This window comes from Ambystoma mexicanum, chromosome 4p (genome assembly GCF_040938575.1).
Source record: "Ambystoma mexicanum isolate Mex_15411 chromosome 4p, UKY_AmexF1_1, whole genome shotgun sequence".
In the NCBI taxonomy this organism is placed as follows: Eukaryota; Metazoa; Chordata; class Amphibia; order Caudata; family Ambystomatidae; genus Ambystoma; species Ambystoma mexicanum.
Genome location: NC_090927.1, coordinates 554,770,632 through 554,791,263, shown reverse-complemented (window position 1 = coordinate 554,791,263; position 20,632 = coordinate 554,770,632). Strand labels below are relative to the sequence as shown.

General features: G+C 41.1%; 1 protein-coding gene across 2 annotated transcripts in view; it reads left to right on the top strand.

Annotated features, from left to right (window-relative positions):
- CSMD1 (CUB and Sushi multiple domains 1) overlaps window positions 1-20,632 on the top strand; it is a 5,442,057-nt gene that overhangs the window by 4,399,436 nt on the left and 1,021,989 nt on the right. For both annotated transcript variants that reach the window (XM_069606098.1, XM_069606099.1), the window contains exon 39: window positions 9,160-9,229. In XM_069606098.1, coding sequence (XP_069462199.1) covers window positions 9,160-9,229 — 70 coding nt within the window. The remainder of the gene's footprint in view (window positions 1-9,159; window positions 9,230-20,632) is intronic.

The following is a 20,632-nucleotide window of genomic DNA, read 5'->3' as shown; positions in this document are numbered from 1 at the left end:
AGGTAGGTGGCAGCCCTGGGGTTCCAAGGGCATGGACAACTACAGTGCACACAGGCCAATGAGTATTTCTTCAGCCCATGCCAATATATAGCAACACATATAGTTACTGTATCTGACCTCATGAACTGGGAATGGCAGGTGGGCAATTATGGTTGCATTGCTAAAGGTAAGCAGTGAATGTTGTTTTATTGTTTTTAGGTATTGCATTGTAGTTATAACAGTTATAACATGCCTGTGAATTGGATAGCATGTTTAAAATAGAAGGTTAATTCTAATAGTTTTTATGTGAATATATTTATCATTCTGATACAAATGTAAACTTTGTGTTTCTTCACTGAGCCTAAATGTCGCTAATATTACCTAGCCACCATGATGGAGGTGCGAAGCCACGTGACATTCAAATGTATCTGTATAAGATGTGCAGCTTTACTCTGGCTTTTAGCTTTATGACCTCGGGTACGTGTATGTTCTGTGGTTGTCTGGGAAATAAATATAAAACGTGGTCCTAATAGTACGACTTTTGAAGAAAACAATATAATTGCCACATTGACCTTTCCATTTTGGAGAGAAAACATCCATGTATATGTTAAATAGACTTGCGATACGTTGTGCATGAGATTCACAAAAACTCACACAAGACTAGTTTTGAAAAGAACGTCATTTTCTTAAGCTTTGGAAGACAGCAGCTTCTCGCTTGTCATGCGATTTCTGGCAAAGCAATGCAGGATGTTGCCACTGTAGTATTACATAGGAATGTGTCTTTAGTCAGAGTTTGTCACTGAATTTAATGACATATAAGCAAGTAACTGGCCGTGTTGGTATCTCACACAGAGGTGAACAACATACAAATGTGTCACAATCATCACACCCAGACGACTCAATGGACATTTTACAATGGTCGTTCTCACTTCTCAACATTTTCTAAATATGGTCCGCGAATTGCATCTTGTAGGATACAAAAGATGCTGTAACTGAGGATCTCCAACGAGAGAATGAGGAAGACAGGTAAACAATGAGGAAGACCACTGCAAGACACGTGGGTAGATAAGGCTGCATGACAAGCCAGGCAGTGAAAGAGGGAAAAGGAGAGGTCGAGTATGATAGTGAGCGCGAGAGGAACGATGGCTATGTGTTATGATCACAACAGCATTAAGGAACAAACATGAACAAAGTGGTACAAATTAGACAATGCACTACAATCAATCATAAGCTAAAATGTAAATAGAATAGGAAAAGCTTTTTAGTAGGCTATGCTCCTCCTATTCATACATTTTGAACATTATTCATTCAAAGTTCTACAAATGAGACCAACAGAAATAATGACTATTACTATTGCTCTTTATATTAGATCTCATCACGAGCACAGCGGTGCAGGACAGACAGGAAGTAAAGCTGTGGTAATTCCATTACTGCTAATTAACCGCCACATTATCACACCGCTGTACTATGAATGTTGCCGCTAATGTGGAGGACATACTACCAGAAAAAACCCGGAGATCATTTTTGTCCACTTCACTGCTAAATGTTTACCGAATTACCACAGCATAATTACTGCCTGTTGTAATTTCTAAAGAATCCCTGTTGACTCCTATGGATTCCGTAAATGAGGACTAACACTATGGTGCCACCAATCATGATCCATCGGTAACTTGATGTCCCAGTGGAGGTAGCCATGATCGCTTTTGGCAGTAATTCTGCAGATTTATTGCAAATTACCACCAAACCCATACTATAAAGTTTTCTTTAGAAAATTAAACACTTATAACATGTCACTTTTAATTTGCACGTGCTCTCTATAGAATTAGGCAAACTAAGTGATTTTAATCAATAAGTATGATAAAAAGTGACAAGCCACATATATATTGCATGTTTCTCTCTTACAGGTGGCTATAGCCACCTCTGTAGGGAAAAAGTGACAAGTGCTGTCTAAATACTATTTGCAAGCTATAAACAATGCAATGTATTGTGAGTTTGGAGCTGATGTAGAAGTAAAAACAATTAATACTTTGCTATCGGCACAGTGCTCCCATGATGAGAGGGAGCACTGCACAGAAAGCCCTGTAGCCAGAGCAGTGACATGGCTGTCAGTGTGGTGCTTCCGTGATTAGATGGAACAGTGCTCAGAGAGTCCTGCCCTCCCCCTCCTTAACTTAATCAGATGGGGGCTGATTACTCTGTCCCCTTGTACAAAGTTTTGCTGGGCTGCAACTGGCAGATGCCATCTAGCTTCTCCAGCTTTAATGCCTCCAACCACTACTCATTTGCGTTGTGGTGACTGAGATTGAAGTCCCTCCCTCCCTCATTACATTGTATTGTATTTGCTTGAATCCGTTTGAGGACACATCTGAGAGGCCCTCTGCTACAGCGCAAGGATATAAAGCTGACTAAGCTATCCAACATTAACATTTCGGTGCTGTACGCTCCTTGATTTTTCACAACTATCAATTATTATTTGACACTACACTCCATGAACACTATGGACCTTTGGCCTGGGGCTACACTGGTTTTACCTTTCATACTGAACAACTGGATGTGTGCATCCATGTTAGAGCACCATTTTGAGGGAACTACTCAGGAGCCCATGATCTCACACAAGTGTCCTGATGAAGGCTTATCTTTGAACCTGTGCCCAAAAGAGAGTCGAAAACTAAGGTTTAAATTAGATGCAGAAACAAACATTACTTCAGAAATGATCAAGAACATTAATGGAACAAATCTTATCATTTTCACTTTCTGAAATATGGTTTCATTGTGCTATATGCACATCCTGATTCACCATGCATCTGTTTTCTTTTCAGAACATGGTTTGTTGACTTTACAAATAATGCACTTGTTATTTTCCTTCAGCCTCGGTAGTTCACATGGCCTTTGTTGGTATCTTTCTTGTGCTCTAGGGTTTTTGTTGTATTTAGTGTTATTCCAACAGATATATCATGTTGTTACATTTTTCTTGTCCTTTCATCTGTAACAATGTTTGTTCATTGATGTATGGAATATACCACACTAACTGACACTCCTATATTCACATTTTTATCTTATAGTTACCTAAAATAAATTGAGCAACTTTTTCATAAAAAAACACCTTTTACCCAATTTACATGACAAGGTGTCCTGTGATTGAGGCGGGGTTGTCCCTTTTGTTTGATGGGACAGAGCCAGTTCTCAGCAACCACCACAAGTCAATCTGTTCTTTCTTCTTTTTTCCCCAATATAACCTATGACATAATAAAAGTGTATAGTTTATTTGAAATACAATTCATAAAACTGAATCCATAAACATCACACAAAACATAGAAACACGCAAAAACATCTTAAAAAAAGGCAAATAAAAAACACTTCCGAGGTGCAATGTTAAATAGGCAAAAAAAAACAGCTGACGCATGTTCGATTCTATAGATATTGCAGTGTTACTTTTTACAGGCCTGAGTATATAGAGATAGTGGACACTGATGAAAGCAGAATCTATTAATTTCCTGGCTAAGCTATTAGATACCAGGGGGCAGAACATGATCTTTATAAGAGAATGAGCACATCAGACGTGGTAAATAAGCTTTAATAGTCGGATTTCTATCACCAGAAAATATAGAATTATGGGCTTGATTATCTTTCACAGTCTGCTTAAAGAATAAGATAGTATTTCCATTTATTAATGTTTGATTAGAATACAAATGACATAAGCCAAGAGTCACTAGTGAACTATTGACAGAACTAAGCCATGGAATATTCTGCGGTTTCGCCAGTTGTAAGATATCACTTAAAATAAACGTATTCAAGTGCAATCTATCTTTAGGCCATATCTTTAACCATACAATCGTGTAAGTACTGTAATGTATGAGAAATGAGAATCATATTAGTTTGCCAAAATAAAACGTTCTTCTGCCCTGTTCGATGCTCCACCTCAGGAACTTCCTTTCTATTACTGAGAGAGCTAGCCCAAACACCAGCCCATGTGACCAATTCCCATCAATTTAGCTTCCTAGACTTTAAACACTGGCAAAGCTGCTTGACCACCATAGGCAGAAAAAAACACGTAGGAAAACCATATTACATTGTTTCATCCTATTTGCCACAAATTCAATGTGGGAACACAAAGGCCCTCATTACAACCCAGGCGTTAAGGGGTTAACGGCGCCGTAAAAGGTGGCAGCGCCATTAAACCCTTAACGCCTGATTATGAGGTCCCTTTGCGGGTGGCACTTTAACGCCTGCTTTTAGCAGGCGTTAAAAAAACAATCCTGCAAAGGGACCTAGGAGCTAATTACAGCACCGTAATTTACGGTGCAGTAATTAGCGACTTCCCCAGTCCCATGTAGCCCTATGGGGCAAAAATTGAATGGGGAAGGGCCATGGCGGCATGGGGAATTACCGCCCCGCCAACCTCGGAATGGGGCGGTAATTCCCCATTCCGCCATGGCGGAGTCGGTAAATAGCACCATGGTCCAACGCCTGGGTCGTAATGAGGGCCAAAGTTTTATTATCCGTTAATCTAATGCCTAGGTAGTCAAAATAGTTTACTTTTGATGAAGCTTCTGACACCACAAATAAAGCTTGTAGCTGTTTTAGTATTTTTTCTTTGATATGTCAGAACCTGTGATTTACCTTTCTTCACTACCATGTTTATAGAACTCATAAACTCAACATATCCTGTCAATATCTTTTGCAGTACCATTTCAGTTCTTAATATGAGAACCGGGTTATCCACATAAGCTAGACAGGGAAACATTCTTGTCTGGGTTCTAGTACATCATATGTGCCCTCTTTAAAGACCAAATCATTTAAATACAAATTAAAAAACAAAGTAAAGTTCACGTAATCTTGCCGTACACCCTGATAAATCGAAAAAAAGTGCTGTGCATTCACCTGGTGGACTATATCTAACAAACGCTTACATTTGTGAATATAATTGACTCAAAATACTAAGGAGATTGTGGTCAAAAGATGATCTCAAAATAGTACTTATGCATTTTATCAAATGCCATGGATAATCCATGAACTTCCCTGCCTTTCCATCATTGGGAAATCAGCAGTAAAGCTACAATCAGCATTATGTAAAATTATTTCTTAAATACCCTATGTAGACGCCTGGACTCCGGTTTCCATATATCTAAATGTCAGACCTTGGGAAGGTTCAGAAGGGTTGTTTTGTACATTCCCTGTATGGATTTGTGAATTTTACCACAGAATTCCTGTAATTTCGGACTAATCCACCAAATATGCATCCTTTCCCCTCACTCTCGGCACCGCTACCAGCAGCAATCTGAAGTATGTGGGTATATGTTGTGTAGTTTTGCTGCGGTGTAATGCCATTGCATCATTATTTTACACCCCATTTACATGATTTGGTTGGCTCTTTCCTTTTTGGGGATGTCCCTCCACAACACTTCACAGTGCTCCTTTGAGATGTTTGATTAAGGTCTTTCCACATTTTCTCATGTCTGCCCATTCTTCTGTTGGCTTACCTTCAAGAAACATTTTATAGAATGCTGATATTAAGCCTTTGGATCCCAAATTGGTTGTTATAAACTTCTCAAAGGGGTGAATGCTCTGAGCTTGGGCCCCTTAATACTGGGATCAGAACCCCAATGTCACAGTTGGAAGTATCTCATCATCTCCTTTTCCCCTAGAGTGAAGCTTTGTTTGCAGTTCATGAAGGATCTAATTTTTGTTCCTTCATGTAGGTCCCGGATTTGGCATCACCCCACCTCCTTCCAACTACTAACGGCTACTACGTCATTCCTGTTAAAATGTTGGGTTTCTAAACAGTGGAGAAAACGAGGAGGGGGAACATAGTGATACCATATTTCCTGCTTACTGACTCCCACGTTTCCCCTACAAACTCAGTCACACAAATACAATACATTTTTCTCAGTCTGCAAACTTTAGGGAGCCACTAAACGTCATTAGGGGTTGCCCTATCAATGTCCTGTCCATCCTGACCCAGACCTTTTGATAAATTTTCCAGAACCACTCCTTGATGATCCAGATCTGTGCAGCTTCATAATATGCAGTAAAGTCAGGGAAGGCCAGTCCTCCCCTTTCTCTAGGAGCCATCAAAAGCCACCTGGATATTCAGTTTCTTGCCTTTTCAGAGAAATGTGAGTACTACTGTAGCCGTTGTTTTAAAAAAAAGTGTCTGGGAACTGGCAGTCGTAGGGCCTGGAACAAGAAGAGCGCATTAGGTATGATTACCATTCTCATAGCACCAAGTCTGCTCAAGCCAGAAAATCACAACTGGTAACCACTTAGTGAGGTCTTCCCTTATCTTATTTTTTGTAGTGTTGCCTGGAACTTAGCTTTGTATAATTTTTGATTGGCTTGGTGTTACTCCCAGATATTTTATTCCTTCGGTCACCCATTGAAAGGGGAATTTTACTTTTGCAATTTGTTCCTCTTCTTCTCAAAGCTATAGTTGAATAATCTCAAATGTATCTAGGTTTACTTTTAGCCCTGTTACCATTTGAAAAGTGGCTATTTCTCTCTGCACCACTACTAGAGATCCCTCTGGATCAGGAAGCGTAAGTAGCATATTGTCGCAAAGGCTGATACCTTGTGATACTTGCCTCCAAAGAGTATCCCCTCTTTGTAATTTGTTTTTTCCAATCGGAGCAGGAATGTTTCAAGATAAATTGGAAATAATAGGTGTAATAAGGGGCAGTCTTGATTGGTGCATCTGTGCACTCTTATACCCTGATATAGGGCCTCATTTACCACCAGTCATATTGAGCGGATATTATAATTGGCTTGGATCATACATACAAATTGCTCTCTGAAACCCAGGAGTCCAAGGTGGAGAACAGAAAGGAGCACTCCACTCGATCAATTGTCCTCTGCACGTCCATGGAAAGCAAAACCAATGTGATGTTCCATATCACTTTTTCTATCAAGTGGGCAACTCTTCTCACATGTCAAACATTTGGAATCCCTGTACAAACCCTGACTGATCAGGAGGAATCAATGACGGGATCAGACAGTGCAATCTTGTGGTCAGACGTTTTGCATATATTTTGCCGTCTATGCTACTTAATGCAATCGGTTGATATGAACCGCACCTGGAGGGGTCTATATTTGGTTTTGGATGAGTATTTCCTTTGCCTCTTTCATTGCTGCTGTTATGTACCATGTGTTATGAATGGAGATATACAGGGAGGTCAGTCTAGGGATTCGTAAATCATTGATTCCTTATAGAATAAGGCAGGAAAACCATCCAGTCCAGGAGACTTATGTGGTAGTTGTTCTATGACTATGCAATTTTCATCTTCTGTTATAGGAAATGTTTCCAGGTACTCCTTTGGAGAGTCATGACCTATGCATCAGATTTTTAGTGCTTCTAAAATCTTGGTAAATTCCCCCATTGTGTCTTCAGATCGAGTATGCATACCTGCTTTGCCATCTAACTATACACCCTGCCTGTTCTCCTTTTTAACCCCATGATATCTTTCAATTATGAGGGACACATTAAGACATTGCTCCTCCATTCCCAAACCAGGGCGAAAGCCCAAATGTGAATCAGGGAGAATATTGGCTTCATCCACCCAGTCGAGCAATTTTTTAAACATGTATTTTCTCATAATCTTCAGGGAAATATTGCTTAATGATATAGGGTGATGCGAAAAGCGTAGATCTCTTGATCCTTTCTTAAGCAATGGATTAAAAAACGTAGATGGCAGGTGTCAGGCAAATTGTGTGAGAACAAAACAACTCTCATCAAATTACAAATAAGCAAAGCCCAGAGCCCCACATTAGATTTATAGGGGTCACCTGGAACCCCATCTGACACTAGCGCTTTAGCAGCACCTAATTGGTTATTCACCTCATTACCCATTGGTAAAGTGAGATCCCCAGCCAATTTCTCCACACTGCATAACGTTGGATAGTTCTCTATCCCCTTCAGCTCTGGTTATTCACATAAACTACTAAAATGCTGGAGCCAGTCCTCTCGTGCAATCATTAATGGATCCCTCAGCAATCACTTGCCAGAATAGTTTGGAGTCTTTGGTGTTACAATAACTTAACTCAGTTCATCTATACTTTTCATAATCGAGTTTAGCACTAAATACAACATTTATACTTTGCACCTGCCTCAAAAAGAGGAGCTCTATTTAAATGCCCCGATTTATTCTATCTTGGTACTTTAAAGAGCATGCGCACGGGGCTGACCTTTGGGTCCTGAAGACCTCGTAAATCACGCATGCGGTGCTGGATTCTTCAAATCGGTCTTCAGGCCCCATAACTCCCCCTATGGCTCTCGGACTAGGTCTAAAGCTTTATCATGGCTATTCCAAGTGAAGTGGACCAAATCAAACAGGGAACAACGAATAATATTCTAGGTAATAAATGACATGATAGCCTGAATTGAAGCAGGTAGTCTATGAAAAAGATAAGGTTCAATGTCTTAAAATCGAGGCAAAAATGGCTGTCAATACAAAATATTGCGGAAAAAATGCTGTGGTTTTGCTGCCACAATCATGTAAAGGATTCAGGGGACACCCCCACAACCCCCAGACCCATTATACCATTTAAGGGGAGCAAGGGACATCACCGCAACCCCTGCTCCCCTTAAATGGTATAATGGGGTACACCTTTACCAGGTCAAACCACAGCATGTTTGCCGCGATTTTTTTTTACCAGCGACATTTTTCCCGCAATTTTATTACCTGTTACCAAAGATAAGAACAGTTCATTACAATGCACGTTTGGAAGTCAGGAACAAACCAGATGCAAAGTACTAGAATCTCTGAAAGCGCTTCACAACTATTACTTTAAACAGCGTTTGATACACACGGACCATTGTGACCGAGACAATGGAAGAGCTATGGATACGAGCCTTAAAGCTATTTAATCTTATTAACAGTCAGTCACTGGGAACTCATTACCTGTATGAGTCCCCTTTGCCGGCTGTGCTTCTGTTACATTCTTTAAAGTCTGATGGAACAACTCCTTTTTCATTCATGTCTTTATAAATAAAAACATGATCTGACACTTCAAACTAAGTAAGACAATTCAAAGTCTGTCTGCTGCATACACATTTACAAATAAAACATTGGTTACTAGATGTGTGCAGAGACTGCTCTACCGTGTTATCGCCTTAACATTAGATATATTGAAAACTGAATTAAAAGAGCATTTTTCACCGTGTTTTTTTATTTATTTTTTAAACAGGGACATTCTCATATTTCGTGTATGCCTGGAACAGTTCGCCGATGGAATTACCCATCTCCACTCTGTATTGGTAAGGCTGCGTTCATATCTTCTACAGTGTACAATTGTTCTATTTCTAATGTGCATAAAGAGCATACACATGTTTTCCAAATAAAGTTTAAAAGTTGGTGACATGCACCAAAGTTATTTTTCATTATGATTTCAATTTGTATTCATATTTCCATCATGTTGAGGCAACTTCCTTCATCACAAAAAGTGTAGACGCTGCCTGTAATTTTTCTCTTCATCAAATCGTACAATTAACAGTATGAAAAAGTAGCAGGTTGCTTTAGCATTTATTAATCACGTTATTTATCCGTTGATATAAATAGCAGAGAAAACCATGCACAACATATGCACAATAGTGCCAGCATTAGAATACCAATGTACCGTGGCCCGCATCAGGCAGACTAGATGAGGGGTGGTTAATTGTTTAGAGTGAGGCTGGCAAGGATCCTGTCTTCTGTTTATTGTTCTGGACAACAGTAAACAAGCAAGACTTTTTAGTTTTGGCTCGTAAAGAGTAATAGTGCGGTTCTGGAGAGGCCTGGATGGTACTGCATATCAGCATTTGATAAGGAATACGTTTGTGCAGTGGTGTGTAAACTACCACTCTCTCCACACTCAGCTGACCAGCCCTCACCACCATGGAAATAAATATCTGAGACACAATTCCAGTGCTGGCAGATGAGGCCCAGAGGGATCCCGATGAACAAGATGGAATCCCTTGAGAAGGTTGTCAGGCCAGAAGTATATTTTGATTCGGCTGGACCACTTCATTGAAGAAGAAAAGACATGTGAAACCCAAAAAAGACAGAGACAACAGCGTTTGGCACTGGGATAACACACGAAATTAAGTGTGTGCAATAGATATTTTTGGGAAGATCAAACTCCACTCCTTCGAAAGGACATCTGATGAGGGACCCAAAATATCCCCAACAAACACACAACGTAGAGCTGTACTCAGTGGGTAGTGAGGTCACCAGGGTGGTTGGTTAACCCCACAAGACCGAAAATTAATGAGTGGTAGCTTCTTGGGGTTGCTCATTCCAGCATGCTCTGCTTCCCTCACCCACATTCAGAACCATATCCTAAACAACAGGGAGAAGAACGGGTCTGAACTAAAAGATGAAGCTCAAGCAGTCAACTCAAAAGGTCTCTGCACACATACACTTAAGACTTGTTAGGCCATGGTAGCCCTCCACGAGGCAAGCAGAGTGAGAACTTGGAGTGGGACTTAGCAATGACATAGAGAGACCCATGAGAGTTACCTTAGACTAGAAAAAGACTCGAAAAGGGGGATCAAGGTACTATACAAGGAGGGGCTTATATCATAAGGCTGTGGGAGTGCAGTGAATGTACTATGTTACATATTAATGATGTAGAGTGTAGAAAGAGATGGAGAAGAAGACAGGAGGCTAGAGGAGAAACCCAGGAGGATAGGGAAATAAGAACCCATGGGCAGGAACTTGTACAAGATAATAGGCTGGAAGAGAAACCTTGAAGTCAGGGGACATAACGACACAGGAGGCAGGGGATAAGGATGGGGAAATAGAGAGGACCAAGAGGCTTGTGAAAGAGGAAGAGACCCGGGATTCTGGGTACGAGGAAGACCGAGCAACTGAGGAGAAAGATAACTAAATGCTTGTAGAGGGAGGTAAATTCAAATGCCACAAACCGCCTTCTTGCGGCCCACCATAACCATATAATCATTAATATATAACATTTTTAATACACTATTACAGTTTTGTAATTTCACTTTGGCTTGTACATATTTTCCTTGATTCAAACTAAACATTTGCATTGTTGTTCATTTCCTGCAGTTAACACTATGCAAGCAATTTCCAAATTACACTTAAACAAATTGTCCTTTGAAAAGCTGACATTGTGTTGTAGTGTAGTCATGTCTTGTCTCTGGCCTGGGTGCTTGCTGTAAGAATGTTGATGCATGAATGCAGCTCAGGAGAATGTTGAGTGGATCTGTGTGTGGATGTTCTGAGAGTGTCAGTGGGGAGCCTGAGCTGGGGATGGTTGGATGGCCGGTGGGTCCACTCCTTTGTTAGTTATGTTTATACCCATCCATGTTCCTGTCAGAGTCTATACATGACTGTAGATATATACAAGAGAAACTGAAGTAACGTACATAATGTACCTATGCAAAATAAAGCCTTACCTGAAACCAAATCTAGACTCCACAGCTGGTCTGTGCTTCAGTGATGCATCCTGATGTCTAGTGAAAGGCTTTACAACATTGGCAACGAGAAAAACTGGAAACAAAAGAGGACATGGAGAAAGGGACTGGTCAGCGTGCGTACAGAGGAACTGCAGCAACTAAAAAGTACAGTAAGGAGAGCTGTGGGGGTGGAAGCAGCGTAAGAGTGACCCACCGTTCCCCCAAATGCCTTTAATATGAACCATCCTGCCCAGCATAACGTAGGAAAAATGAAAATTGACACTGGGCTCTGGGAGCGAGGACCCCAGCAAAGATAATTGCCCCAGAGATCCTTGATCAAGATGAAAGGGGCCCTGCTGTGTACAAGTGTTTGGAGAAATCAGCAGGTGTCATGCAATAGACTAAGGTTGAGGGTGTGATTACATGCATTTGTAACTGTTTTGCCCACCATTTGTGAAAAGTGCTCCACAAGCTTACAAGGGAAAGCACAAAGTGAAGTAAGAGCCGATAAGCTACAAGGGGAAGCAGCGACGTGCTAAAAAGTGGAGCTCCTGAAGCTGTGAACTGGGAAAGAGGGGCTGGCTGTCCCTGTTAGCAGCGGGATCTAGAGCACATACATGCACAACCAAATACGTGCAGCATGGCGGCGATGGGAAGTTATTGGCACGTACCTGTGGATGTGCTTAGTGCAGAGCTTCCATCTCCGTTTTCCAAGATTGTTGGACCTGGAAGTCGAGTGGCGGACGTAAGGGGCCAGATGATTGTTTTCAGTAGCTTGGCAGTTGGAGCTGTGGAGCTCCGTGGAGCCGGCAGGTTCTGCAGAACTGGTGACGTCACACGAGATGTATGGGGTGTTGGCGCAGTCATGGAATGTGATGTGTCAACATTCCCTGCAGTAACCTCCATGATACCCGTTTGTTGTGCAAGTGATCTGGAGGATAGTTTGTTCTCGGGTGGAAGGCATCTAAGTAAAGAACCCATCAACGTGGGAAACGTGATCAGGAAGTGCATAGGGGCATAGTTCAATTCGGTGAAGGAGGCATGTAGGAGTCGTAGCTGCAAAGGAACGTTAACTGCAAAGGTACATGGATGCTGCTATCTGCCGCATCGGATCAATGAGAGGTACATTATGTTAGGAATCCAATCCAGTCCAGAAAAACATTTCAGCATCATTGCAATAGTTCGTGGAACGTCCGCACGTGAAGTTATACAAATGTTTATTGACCGTGTAGAGCCGCTGCAGAGCTTGGAGTGTAATAAGGTAAACGCTATCCATATCAAAGTACTTGAGGGAGTGTTCTAAATGCTCATTGGTCTACAGTTGTGACTGATTAGGATTATTGTGGCTGAAACTTAACAATGTGTTTTATCAATGTTTTATTTGCAGGTTAATGGTTGGATGAAATACATTCATTGTAAAATCATATGGTAAATGGAGACATTTTAAGTGACTTACAAAAAAATAAATAAGTTTTTCTAAGTGATGCAAGATATTGCAGAACTTCCAATTTGGATATGGAGGTGCAATTTTATTGTGGTATCTATTGTGTTTCATGTGATGTGTGGAAATTTAATATGGCAATTTAAAGTCGTGTTATGGAAATGTTTCATTTTGGTGTTTAGGGAAATGCTTAACCGCAAATATGGATAAGGGGCTCATTGTTTTGGTAATGTGTGGTGCATCAATTAATGCACTACTTACTTATAGATATGCATTGGGTTGTTGTTTTCTCGTGCATGTCTATATGTTGTGGCCCAATAGTTTATAGTAGTGCAGTCTATGAATGGTTTATAGTGACAATGTAATGTTTGTCAAAATGATGAATACTGGAAAAGTAGATACTGAAAAGGTAAAGTGAAACTTATATATGTTATCTACAGGAAATGTTGATGCAAGTTTTTTTTTTTTTTTTTTAAACATGACATTTTTATTTTGGGAAGCCACACCGCTTTTGTTTGTGAGTGTGGTTGTGGTCATGTTATGAGGGGACATCCACCAGGTTTTAGGTTGGATGGTGCAGCAATCGTTATGAGTTGCGCACATATAAGTTAAATGGGGACATCCACCATTTCTTTAGGTTGGATGCAGCAATTTTTACTAGCTGTGCACTTATATATTGAAAATCAAATGGTGTGAGGATTTAATGCCATTTCCCATGGTTTTGTGAAAATGCAAATATAAAGAATATTTAGAGTGTTTATATGACATATATGTATATATATATATTGTATAGGTTGATGGGTACCCGATTGTTTTGAGTTGTTATAGTTATTAGTTAGGATAGTTATGCTTATCAAAAGGAAATTGTTTGATGCTACCAGGAGCATTTAATTTGTTATATGGTGTCTTGGCATGGGTCTAGTAGTGTTTCGAATGGATGATGCGTGCGGTGAGTGAGGTGTGTGTGTTCACTGTAGGGTGGTTGGAGTTTGCTTGAAGTTGGGTGGTAGCTTTTTATATATGTGGTTTTGAATCTGTGAGATGTCTGTAGGGAGTTAAGTGGGAGCGGTTTGGATGAGACATGTGGGTGTAAAGAGGAAGAGTGTGCGGTCAAGGGTATCCTTTCTGCAAATGTTGTTTTTGGTTGGCAACACCTCTCTTTGTTTGTGAAATGGTTGGACTTGTATGGACTATAGTCCTGTTGGGTGTCACGGTTGTGGTGATACCAGGTCCATGGCGAGGCAAATCCGTAGTCCCCTCTTTTTGTTCCCCACCTGGTTGTATGATTGATTTCCCTTGGTTGTGTATGGTTGTGTGCCAAAGTGTGCCACGCTCTGCCTGATCTGGCGGGTCCAGATGGAAGGTGTTTGTTGTGGTCAGAGAGTTTTGGTGAAAAGGAGATGTTGTGGTGAGTCTGTGGTGAGTCTGGTATGAAAGCGAAATGTTGTGTGTGGTTGAATCCGGTATGAAAGGGAGATGTTGTAGTGTAGTCCTGTCTTGTAACTGGCCTGGGTGCTTGCTGTAAGAATGTTGGTGCATGAATGTAGCTCAGGAGAATGTTGGGTGGATCTGTGTGTGGATGATCTGAGGGGAGCCTGAGCTGGGGATGGTTGGATGGCTGATAGGTCTACTCCTTTGTTAGGTACGTTTATACCCATCCATGTTCCTGTCAGAGTCTATACGTGACTGTACATATATATAAGAGAACAAGAGAAACTGGAGTAATGTACATAATGTACCTATGTAAAATAAAGCCTTGCCTGGAACCAAACCTAGACTCCACAGCTGGTGGTGAGATACGTTAATTAGTAGGTGGTGAGAGAATTTAAATGGGAGTTAGTGAGAGAAGATGAGGAGGAGATGGTGAGAGGAATCATGGAGGAGGGTTGAAGAATCCAGCCCTTCTTATAGAAGTGCCTAAGAAGATGGTGCCTAAATAGAAGGTGACAAGCGGTGCAGAGCTGGGCAACAGAAGTGAAGAGGTGAAGTGGGTAATCACCAGGAGTAGAAGTTAGGAGCAGGTGAAAGTGAAGATCAGTGGGTGGCTAGAAGAGAATTAGGAGGGTGAGATGTCTGTATGGTTTGAAGAATGAGCTTTGTGTGAAGCCTTGATCAGCTGCAGGTGTGAGGATAAGGTTCAAGAGGAAGAAGAAAAGCACAGGGTAAGGACTTCCATGTATGAGCATGTGGTGAAATGCCAAGGAGGGGAGAGAGTTAAGATTGAAAGGCTGCAGAACTAGGGAGCTAAAAGATGGCATGGCAGTGGCTAAATGCCTAGAGAGGACCCTTCAACATCCTTAGGGTAGCCTTCGGGCTACCTAAGGCTTCACAACATCATCATGGGCATTACTGAAAAATGAGGCTTTGCTATGTAAGTGTTTCTTGGAAATTATTCTGCTTCATTTGACACTGACCACCCACCTCCACATTTGGTTTCATTTTGTAAAGCTACTGGGAAGGACCCGTTCACAGCACTGGCTAGAACTGGAATAACTTTTGCCTTGGATGATTTGAACTTTCCTGGAAAACTGTTATGCCAATTTGACTATTTTTGAGTTACTTTTATGAACATTCTTGGCCTGAGAGAATTGAATTTGTCCTTATCAAAATCCTAATAAAGAGGTTGTAGGAAAACATATGCCATACCTGCCCTTTAATTGATCAGTGTGGGCTTTGTGACATCACTCATAAAAGAATGTATCATTTGGGAAGGTGAATTTGGACTTGGAGTATACTGGTAGCACTTCTGAGGCTGTATGTTAACTAGGGTAAATGTAATGCAGTATCTGGTATTTGAGTCTGCAAATGCCATAAACCAGCGTCAGTTTATTAAGGGATGTATCAGTGGTATGGTGATGCATATCTTGATAGTATTGGGGATTTGAGTCTGCAGTTGGCATATGATAGCAGATCCTGCCTATGTGGAGCTATAAAATGAGTTTTCTTTGTTCTCATAAAGTTTCTGGTTCTTCATTTCTTGAAGCTGTCTTCACTTTGATGACAATTTCTATTGCCAGTCATAGCGTGAACGTTTCCTTTGTTTTATTTATTTTTTTGCTTCTCAACTTGCTCTTCCTTTCAATTGCTCTGATCACATATTTCTCATTTCCTCTTTGCTTGGTTTTCTTGGAATTACCAATTTTTGAATCTCTAACTACTATTTTCTCCTCTAGGCACACTGGCTCATGTTCTCTTATTGCCCTCTTTGCCAAGTGACAGGATTCTACTTCAGGTTAACGCTTCAGGTTCGCTGTCTTTAGGCTTATTTGCACTACTGTGAACAAAAGTAACCACAATTTAGCCTGAGTGAACTTTCTCAAAAATGATCCACAGGCTCTCACAAATCTCCTAGTGAGATTTAAGTATATTAGCCGATTCCTTGTGGATTTATCTTCCAGGTCACATCTGCCTGTATCTCCTTTAGGAGTCATAACTTGTCTGGAAAGTCCATGTGAAGTTTGATCAGACTCTGATTCACTAGAAAAAACATGCACAACAGATACTTGAAAAGCTCCAGCAAGAGTGAGAAAGTTTAACCCACAGGACAGGGGTGGGTTGGGCTGGGTAAGACATTAGCAGTAGGAAATGGAGTCCTGCGCATCTCTGAATGTTATCCAATAAAAAGAGCTCATTTAACTCTCGAGTAAGATATCTCAGTAAATTGTCATATGGCTGTGCTCTTTGTGTGACCTGCCTGTCCCAGGTTTAAATATGTTAAAAAAAAAGCTCAGTCTTTCATCCTACTAAAGTTGATCAAATTAGTAATATCAAATTGAGGTATGATAAGTTTGTATATCATTCCAGTTCAGTCAGTTGACGCATGGCTCTTTTTTTCCATCATTCAGAGTTCAACCCACTTTGAATCTTTGAGGTTTGTACATTAAACTATAGGGAACTCATAACAGTCATGGGGCTCTGAAAAGCCTACAGGCCTAGAGAAGAGTGCATCATGTATTAGGGGTGCATGAAGTTTAATCCTACTCAGGTTACTGCCATGAAGGCTACTGATGTTATTTATTTAATCACAGGGAGAGTCCATGGCTGCAGGTCATTGACATCAGAAAGGCCAGCAGATCTGAGGAAGAGTTATTCACATGGCAAGTATTACTGTTGTAGATTCTGCCATTCTTAATGGAATATCATTTAATCAGGTAGGCATGCACTGTTATGTGCTGTCTACCTGGAACAAAACACCAAAAACATATTTACATTAAGAAGCCCAAGGATACAGGGAGCTCCATAGATACTACGGACACGAATACACACAAGGGGACTGGCCAGCATATCATTTGCATTGCATCAGAGACCTCCTGGAAATGTACAGGGTGCTTGTGAGGCCTGCACATTTCCAAAGTAATGCAAATTAAAAAAAATCATCTTATGTAGAATTTTCCTTTGCATCACTTTTTTGTGAAATCAGCACTAAGTGTATTTTTTTAAACTTTGAAATGTTTAGTCAGCTGCAAACAAAGACTATTCTAAATTAAAAATAACATTGAGGTAAACAACGTTTGCTTTTTAAGGGCATCAATTTCAAGAAATGCTCCTAACCTCTGACCTATTTCATTGACTACACTTTGTTTGATTTGAACATGTGCTACAAAGAAAATACATGACTTCTTCAACCCAATCTTTCCAGAACCATTTTATCAGCATGAATTGTCAAAAGCTTTACCTAAATTTGCCACCCAAATCCCTTAGAAGTTAGGCCGAACCCAAATCACCCAAACACAGTAAGAAGTTAGGTGATTCAGGGTTTGGCAGAAATTAGACACAATGGGCCTCACTATGACCCAGGTGTTAACCCGCTATTAGCGCCATGGTGGACGTCGGTATTTTACCGATTGTGCCATGGTGGATGGCGGAATTACCTCCCCATTCCAAGGTTTGCGGGGCGGTAATTCCCCATTCACCATTGGCCCTTCCCCATTCCCATTTTTGCCCCCGTAGGGCTCAATGGGAATGGGGAAGGCGGTAATTACGGTACCACAAATTGCGGTACTGTAAATACCTCCAAGGTCCCTTTGCGGGTCCAATCCTTAACGGCTGGTAAAAACCAGCCGTTAAGGTAGGGACCCGCAAAGGGACCTCGTAATTAGGCGTTTAGGCGCCGCAACCTTTTACGGTGCCGTTAACCCCTTACCGCCTGGGTCGTAATGAGGCCCAATTTCTTACCCCAAAACTTCCAAAAGTATTTATTTCCATGTTCCTCTCTCTCCTTTTCTCCACTTCTTCTGCTAAGGATACTGTGATGGAGGATCATCAAAACTCACAAAAGAGTCATCAAATTGTTGTTGAAAACCTTTTTTTAACCTTTATTAACTGTGTCAATATGGGTACGAAGAGAGGCTGGAGGGGTGGAAAATTAAAATAGAACACATAAGGATCACTATTGTAAAATAAGTCAGGATGCATTGACTGAAAGTGTCTCAAGGGCTTACCTATGGGAGTACTTTGCATCTCCAGAATTTAAAGATCATTAACAATCTCAGTTCCTAAGGATAAAACACCAATCCCTTCTGAGCAATCTCAATCATAGGGATGGAACAACCTACACACTTTTTTGCAATTCTAGGAGTCTAGCACACAGCCTTCTTCTTGGCTATATTGGGTATATAGTGCCCTGCTTGCCTCTTGGCAATCTCTTACCAGCAAGTACCTATTTACCCTTGATTAAAGTAATTGTTAGGCTTACATTTTCACACCCTCTAGCTGTGGGTTACATTCCTGAGCTACTTTCATTACCTTTTTAACACATTCTTACCAGAAGGTATTTCTTCCCCCTAGCATAGGGATTTAGCAGGCTGTGATAGTCTCATTTGCCAGCCAAAGGTTGGGTTCTGGGTCAGTTTGGAAGGTTTCTCCTGGTAATTCTTCAGGAAAGGGAAAGACAATCATGGAGCCACAGGCATAAGGGGTGTAACAGTCTGGAAAATGTTTTGCCGAACATGTATTCTCTAGTCAGGTTTTCATCCTCTCTGCACATTCTCTCCATCTCCATCCACTTCTGCAGCCTGATCAGTGTCCATTGCTGCAGAGTGAACTGGGCCTGATTAGCCTGATTATCTGATCAAACTTGTATTGTTTATTTTGTGATTTCCTTTCCCTCATTGAAAGGAGTTTCTTGTTTATCCATTGCACCCTTTCCCATCATGCGCTTCTTCCATCTCATCAGGCTTTCCATGCTGTGATTGATTATTCTGAACCCAATGTAAATAGGTCTTAAATAGTGAGTGTGCAGGGTCAACCTTGGGCTTTAATATCTGCCCCCCATTGTACAGCCAATTGGAAGTGAGCTGGCAGCCTCATGGCTGCTAAGCAGGGTATGTATCTCTCCAGTGGTTGTGGCAGCAGGGTATATATCTCTTCAGTGGTGGTGAGTGGGATCCCTGCAACTCTCAAGTTGAGCTAGCAGAGACTTACCTGAACTGTGAACCAGCACAGGGTTCTGCATTGTGCTTAAGGATGAGGATGCAGTTACAGAACTGTTTCTCAAACAGGTTTTTGTGAGGGTGAGCGCACATGCATTACAGATAGGAGGGCTGTGCAGGGGGTTGGGAAATGGCAATCGGGATTACTTTGCCAGCATGATAATTATGCATGCAGGAGTGCAACATCTGAAATGTATCTTTTCAATTTGATTTACAAATAAAAGGTGTTAGTTGAATGGCTATTCGGACCAATGTTTTCAACCAAAGCACAAGAAGTGTCACTATATTAAAGGTGGCAGAATAGGTCTACACGTATCAATTTTAGCATCTGTCTAAGGGACCAGCAGTACTTTCAGGATTCCCTGATCTAATATATAGTTTCAAGTATGTAGCAGTTAGCTTGCTTCTTGCCTCAAAAAATACAGTCTCATGAATACGGTGCTCTGCTCCCTTCTTGAATTCTCGGCTCTAGCATATAATTGTGCAACTTCAGGACTTCACAGACACTTGGATATAGCAGCCAGTTTGCGTCTTGATTTTGCCTACGAGCAAGTTTCTTTCCTTCTTTGATATGGCTTTGTCTTTGTATAGAGATCTCTGTGGCCTAGCTGTGTGTCTAGTTGTTAGGCCAATGATGATACCATTTACACATTTCTAACAAAATAAATCATCCACCTTATTTAGGGTTCTGCTTTAGGACAGATATTCACAACCTCCAACCATGTTTGCCCTCCTCAGCCAATGATAACACCTTTTACACCTGACTACCAGGGAGCATGTCTTCTCACTTGCTTAGCAATGTAGTCCGACTGTCATATTGACCCTCACCAGCCACAAGTCAACCTGCTGGGTAGTTGTCTATAGCACCATTCAATGACTCTTCTCAATCATCTTTGTCCTGTCGTAGGCAGTGACTGAGATCTAGCAGTTATCTGACTTGTAGCTATCTTCACCCCTCATGGCTTGTCTAATCCATTGTATGAGATATATCACTCAGAACAATTTATGTGTTCATTCAAGGTCCCTGAATCTCCCCCTCTGGCTCCTCCTATCACCCACTTGCCTCTAGGTTGGTTGTCCGGTCTGTGCTTCCAACTGAGCCTTCACATAATATTGCTGAGTACTCCAGTTATCTATTACACTTTCTGTTTTTCTCTTCCATAACTCTCTCCCTCCTTTGTATTTTGATTGGCTGTGGCCAAGATCTGGTGATTGAGTGATATCCTTGGTGTATTGTTATTTCCACTTTAATGATTCAGCATATTACTGTGATAGTCTGTTCCTTTGCAATTCAAACAAACTGATCACTACCTGCCTGGTGGTGGACAAAACTTTAAAAACCCTATCACTTAGCAGGCACCCACTCAGCCTCTCCTGACTAAATCGCCC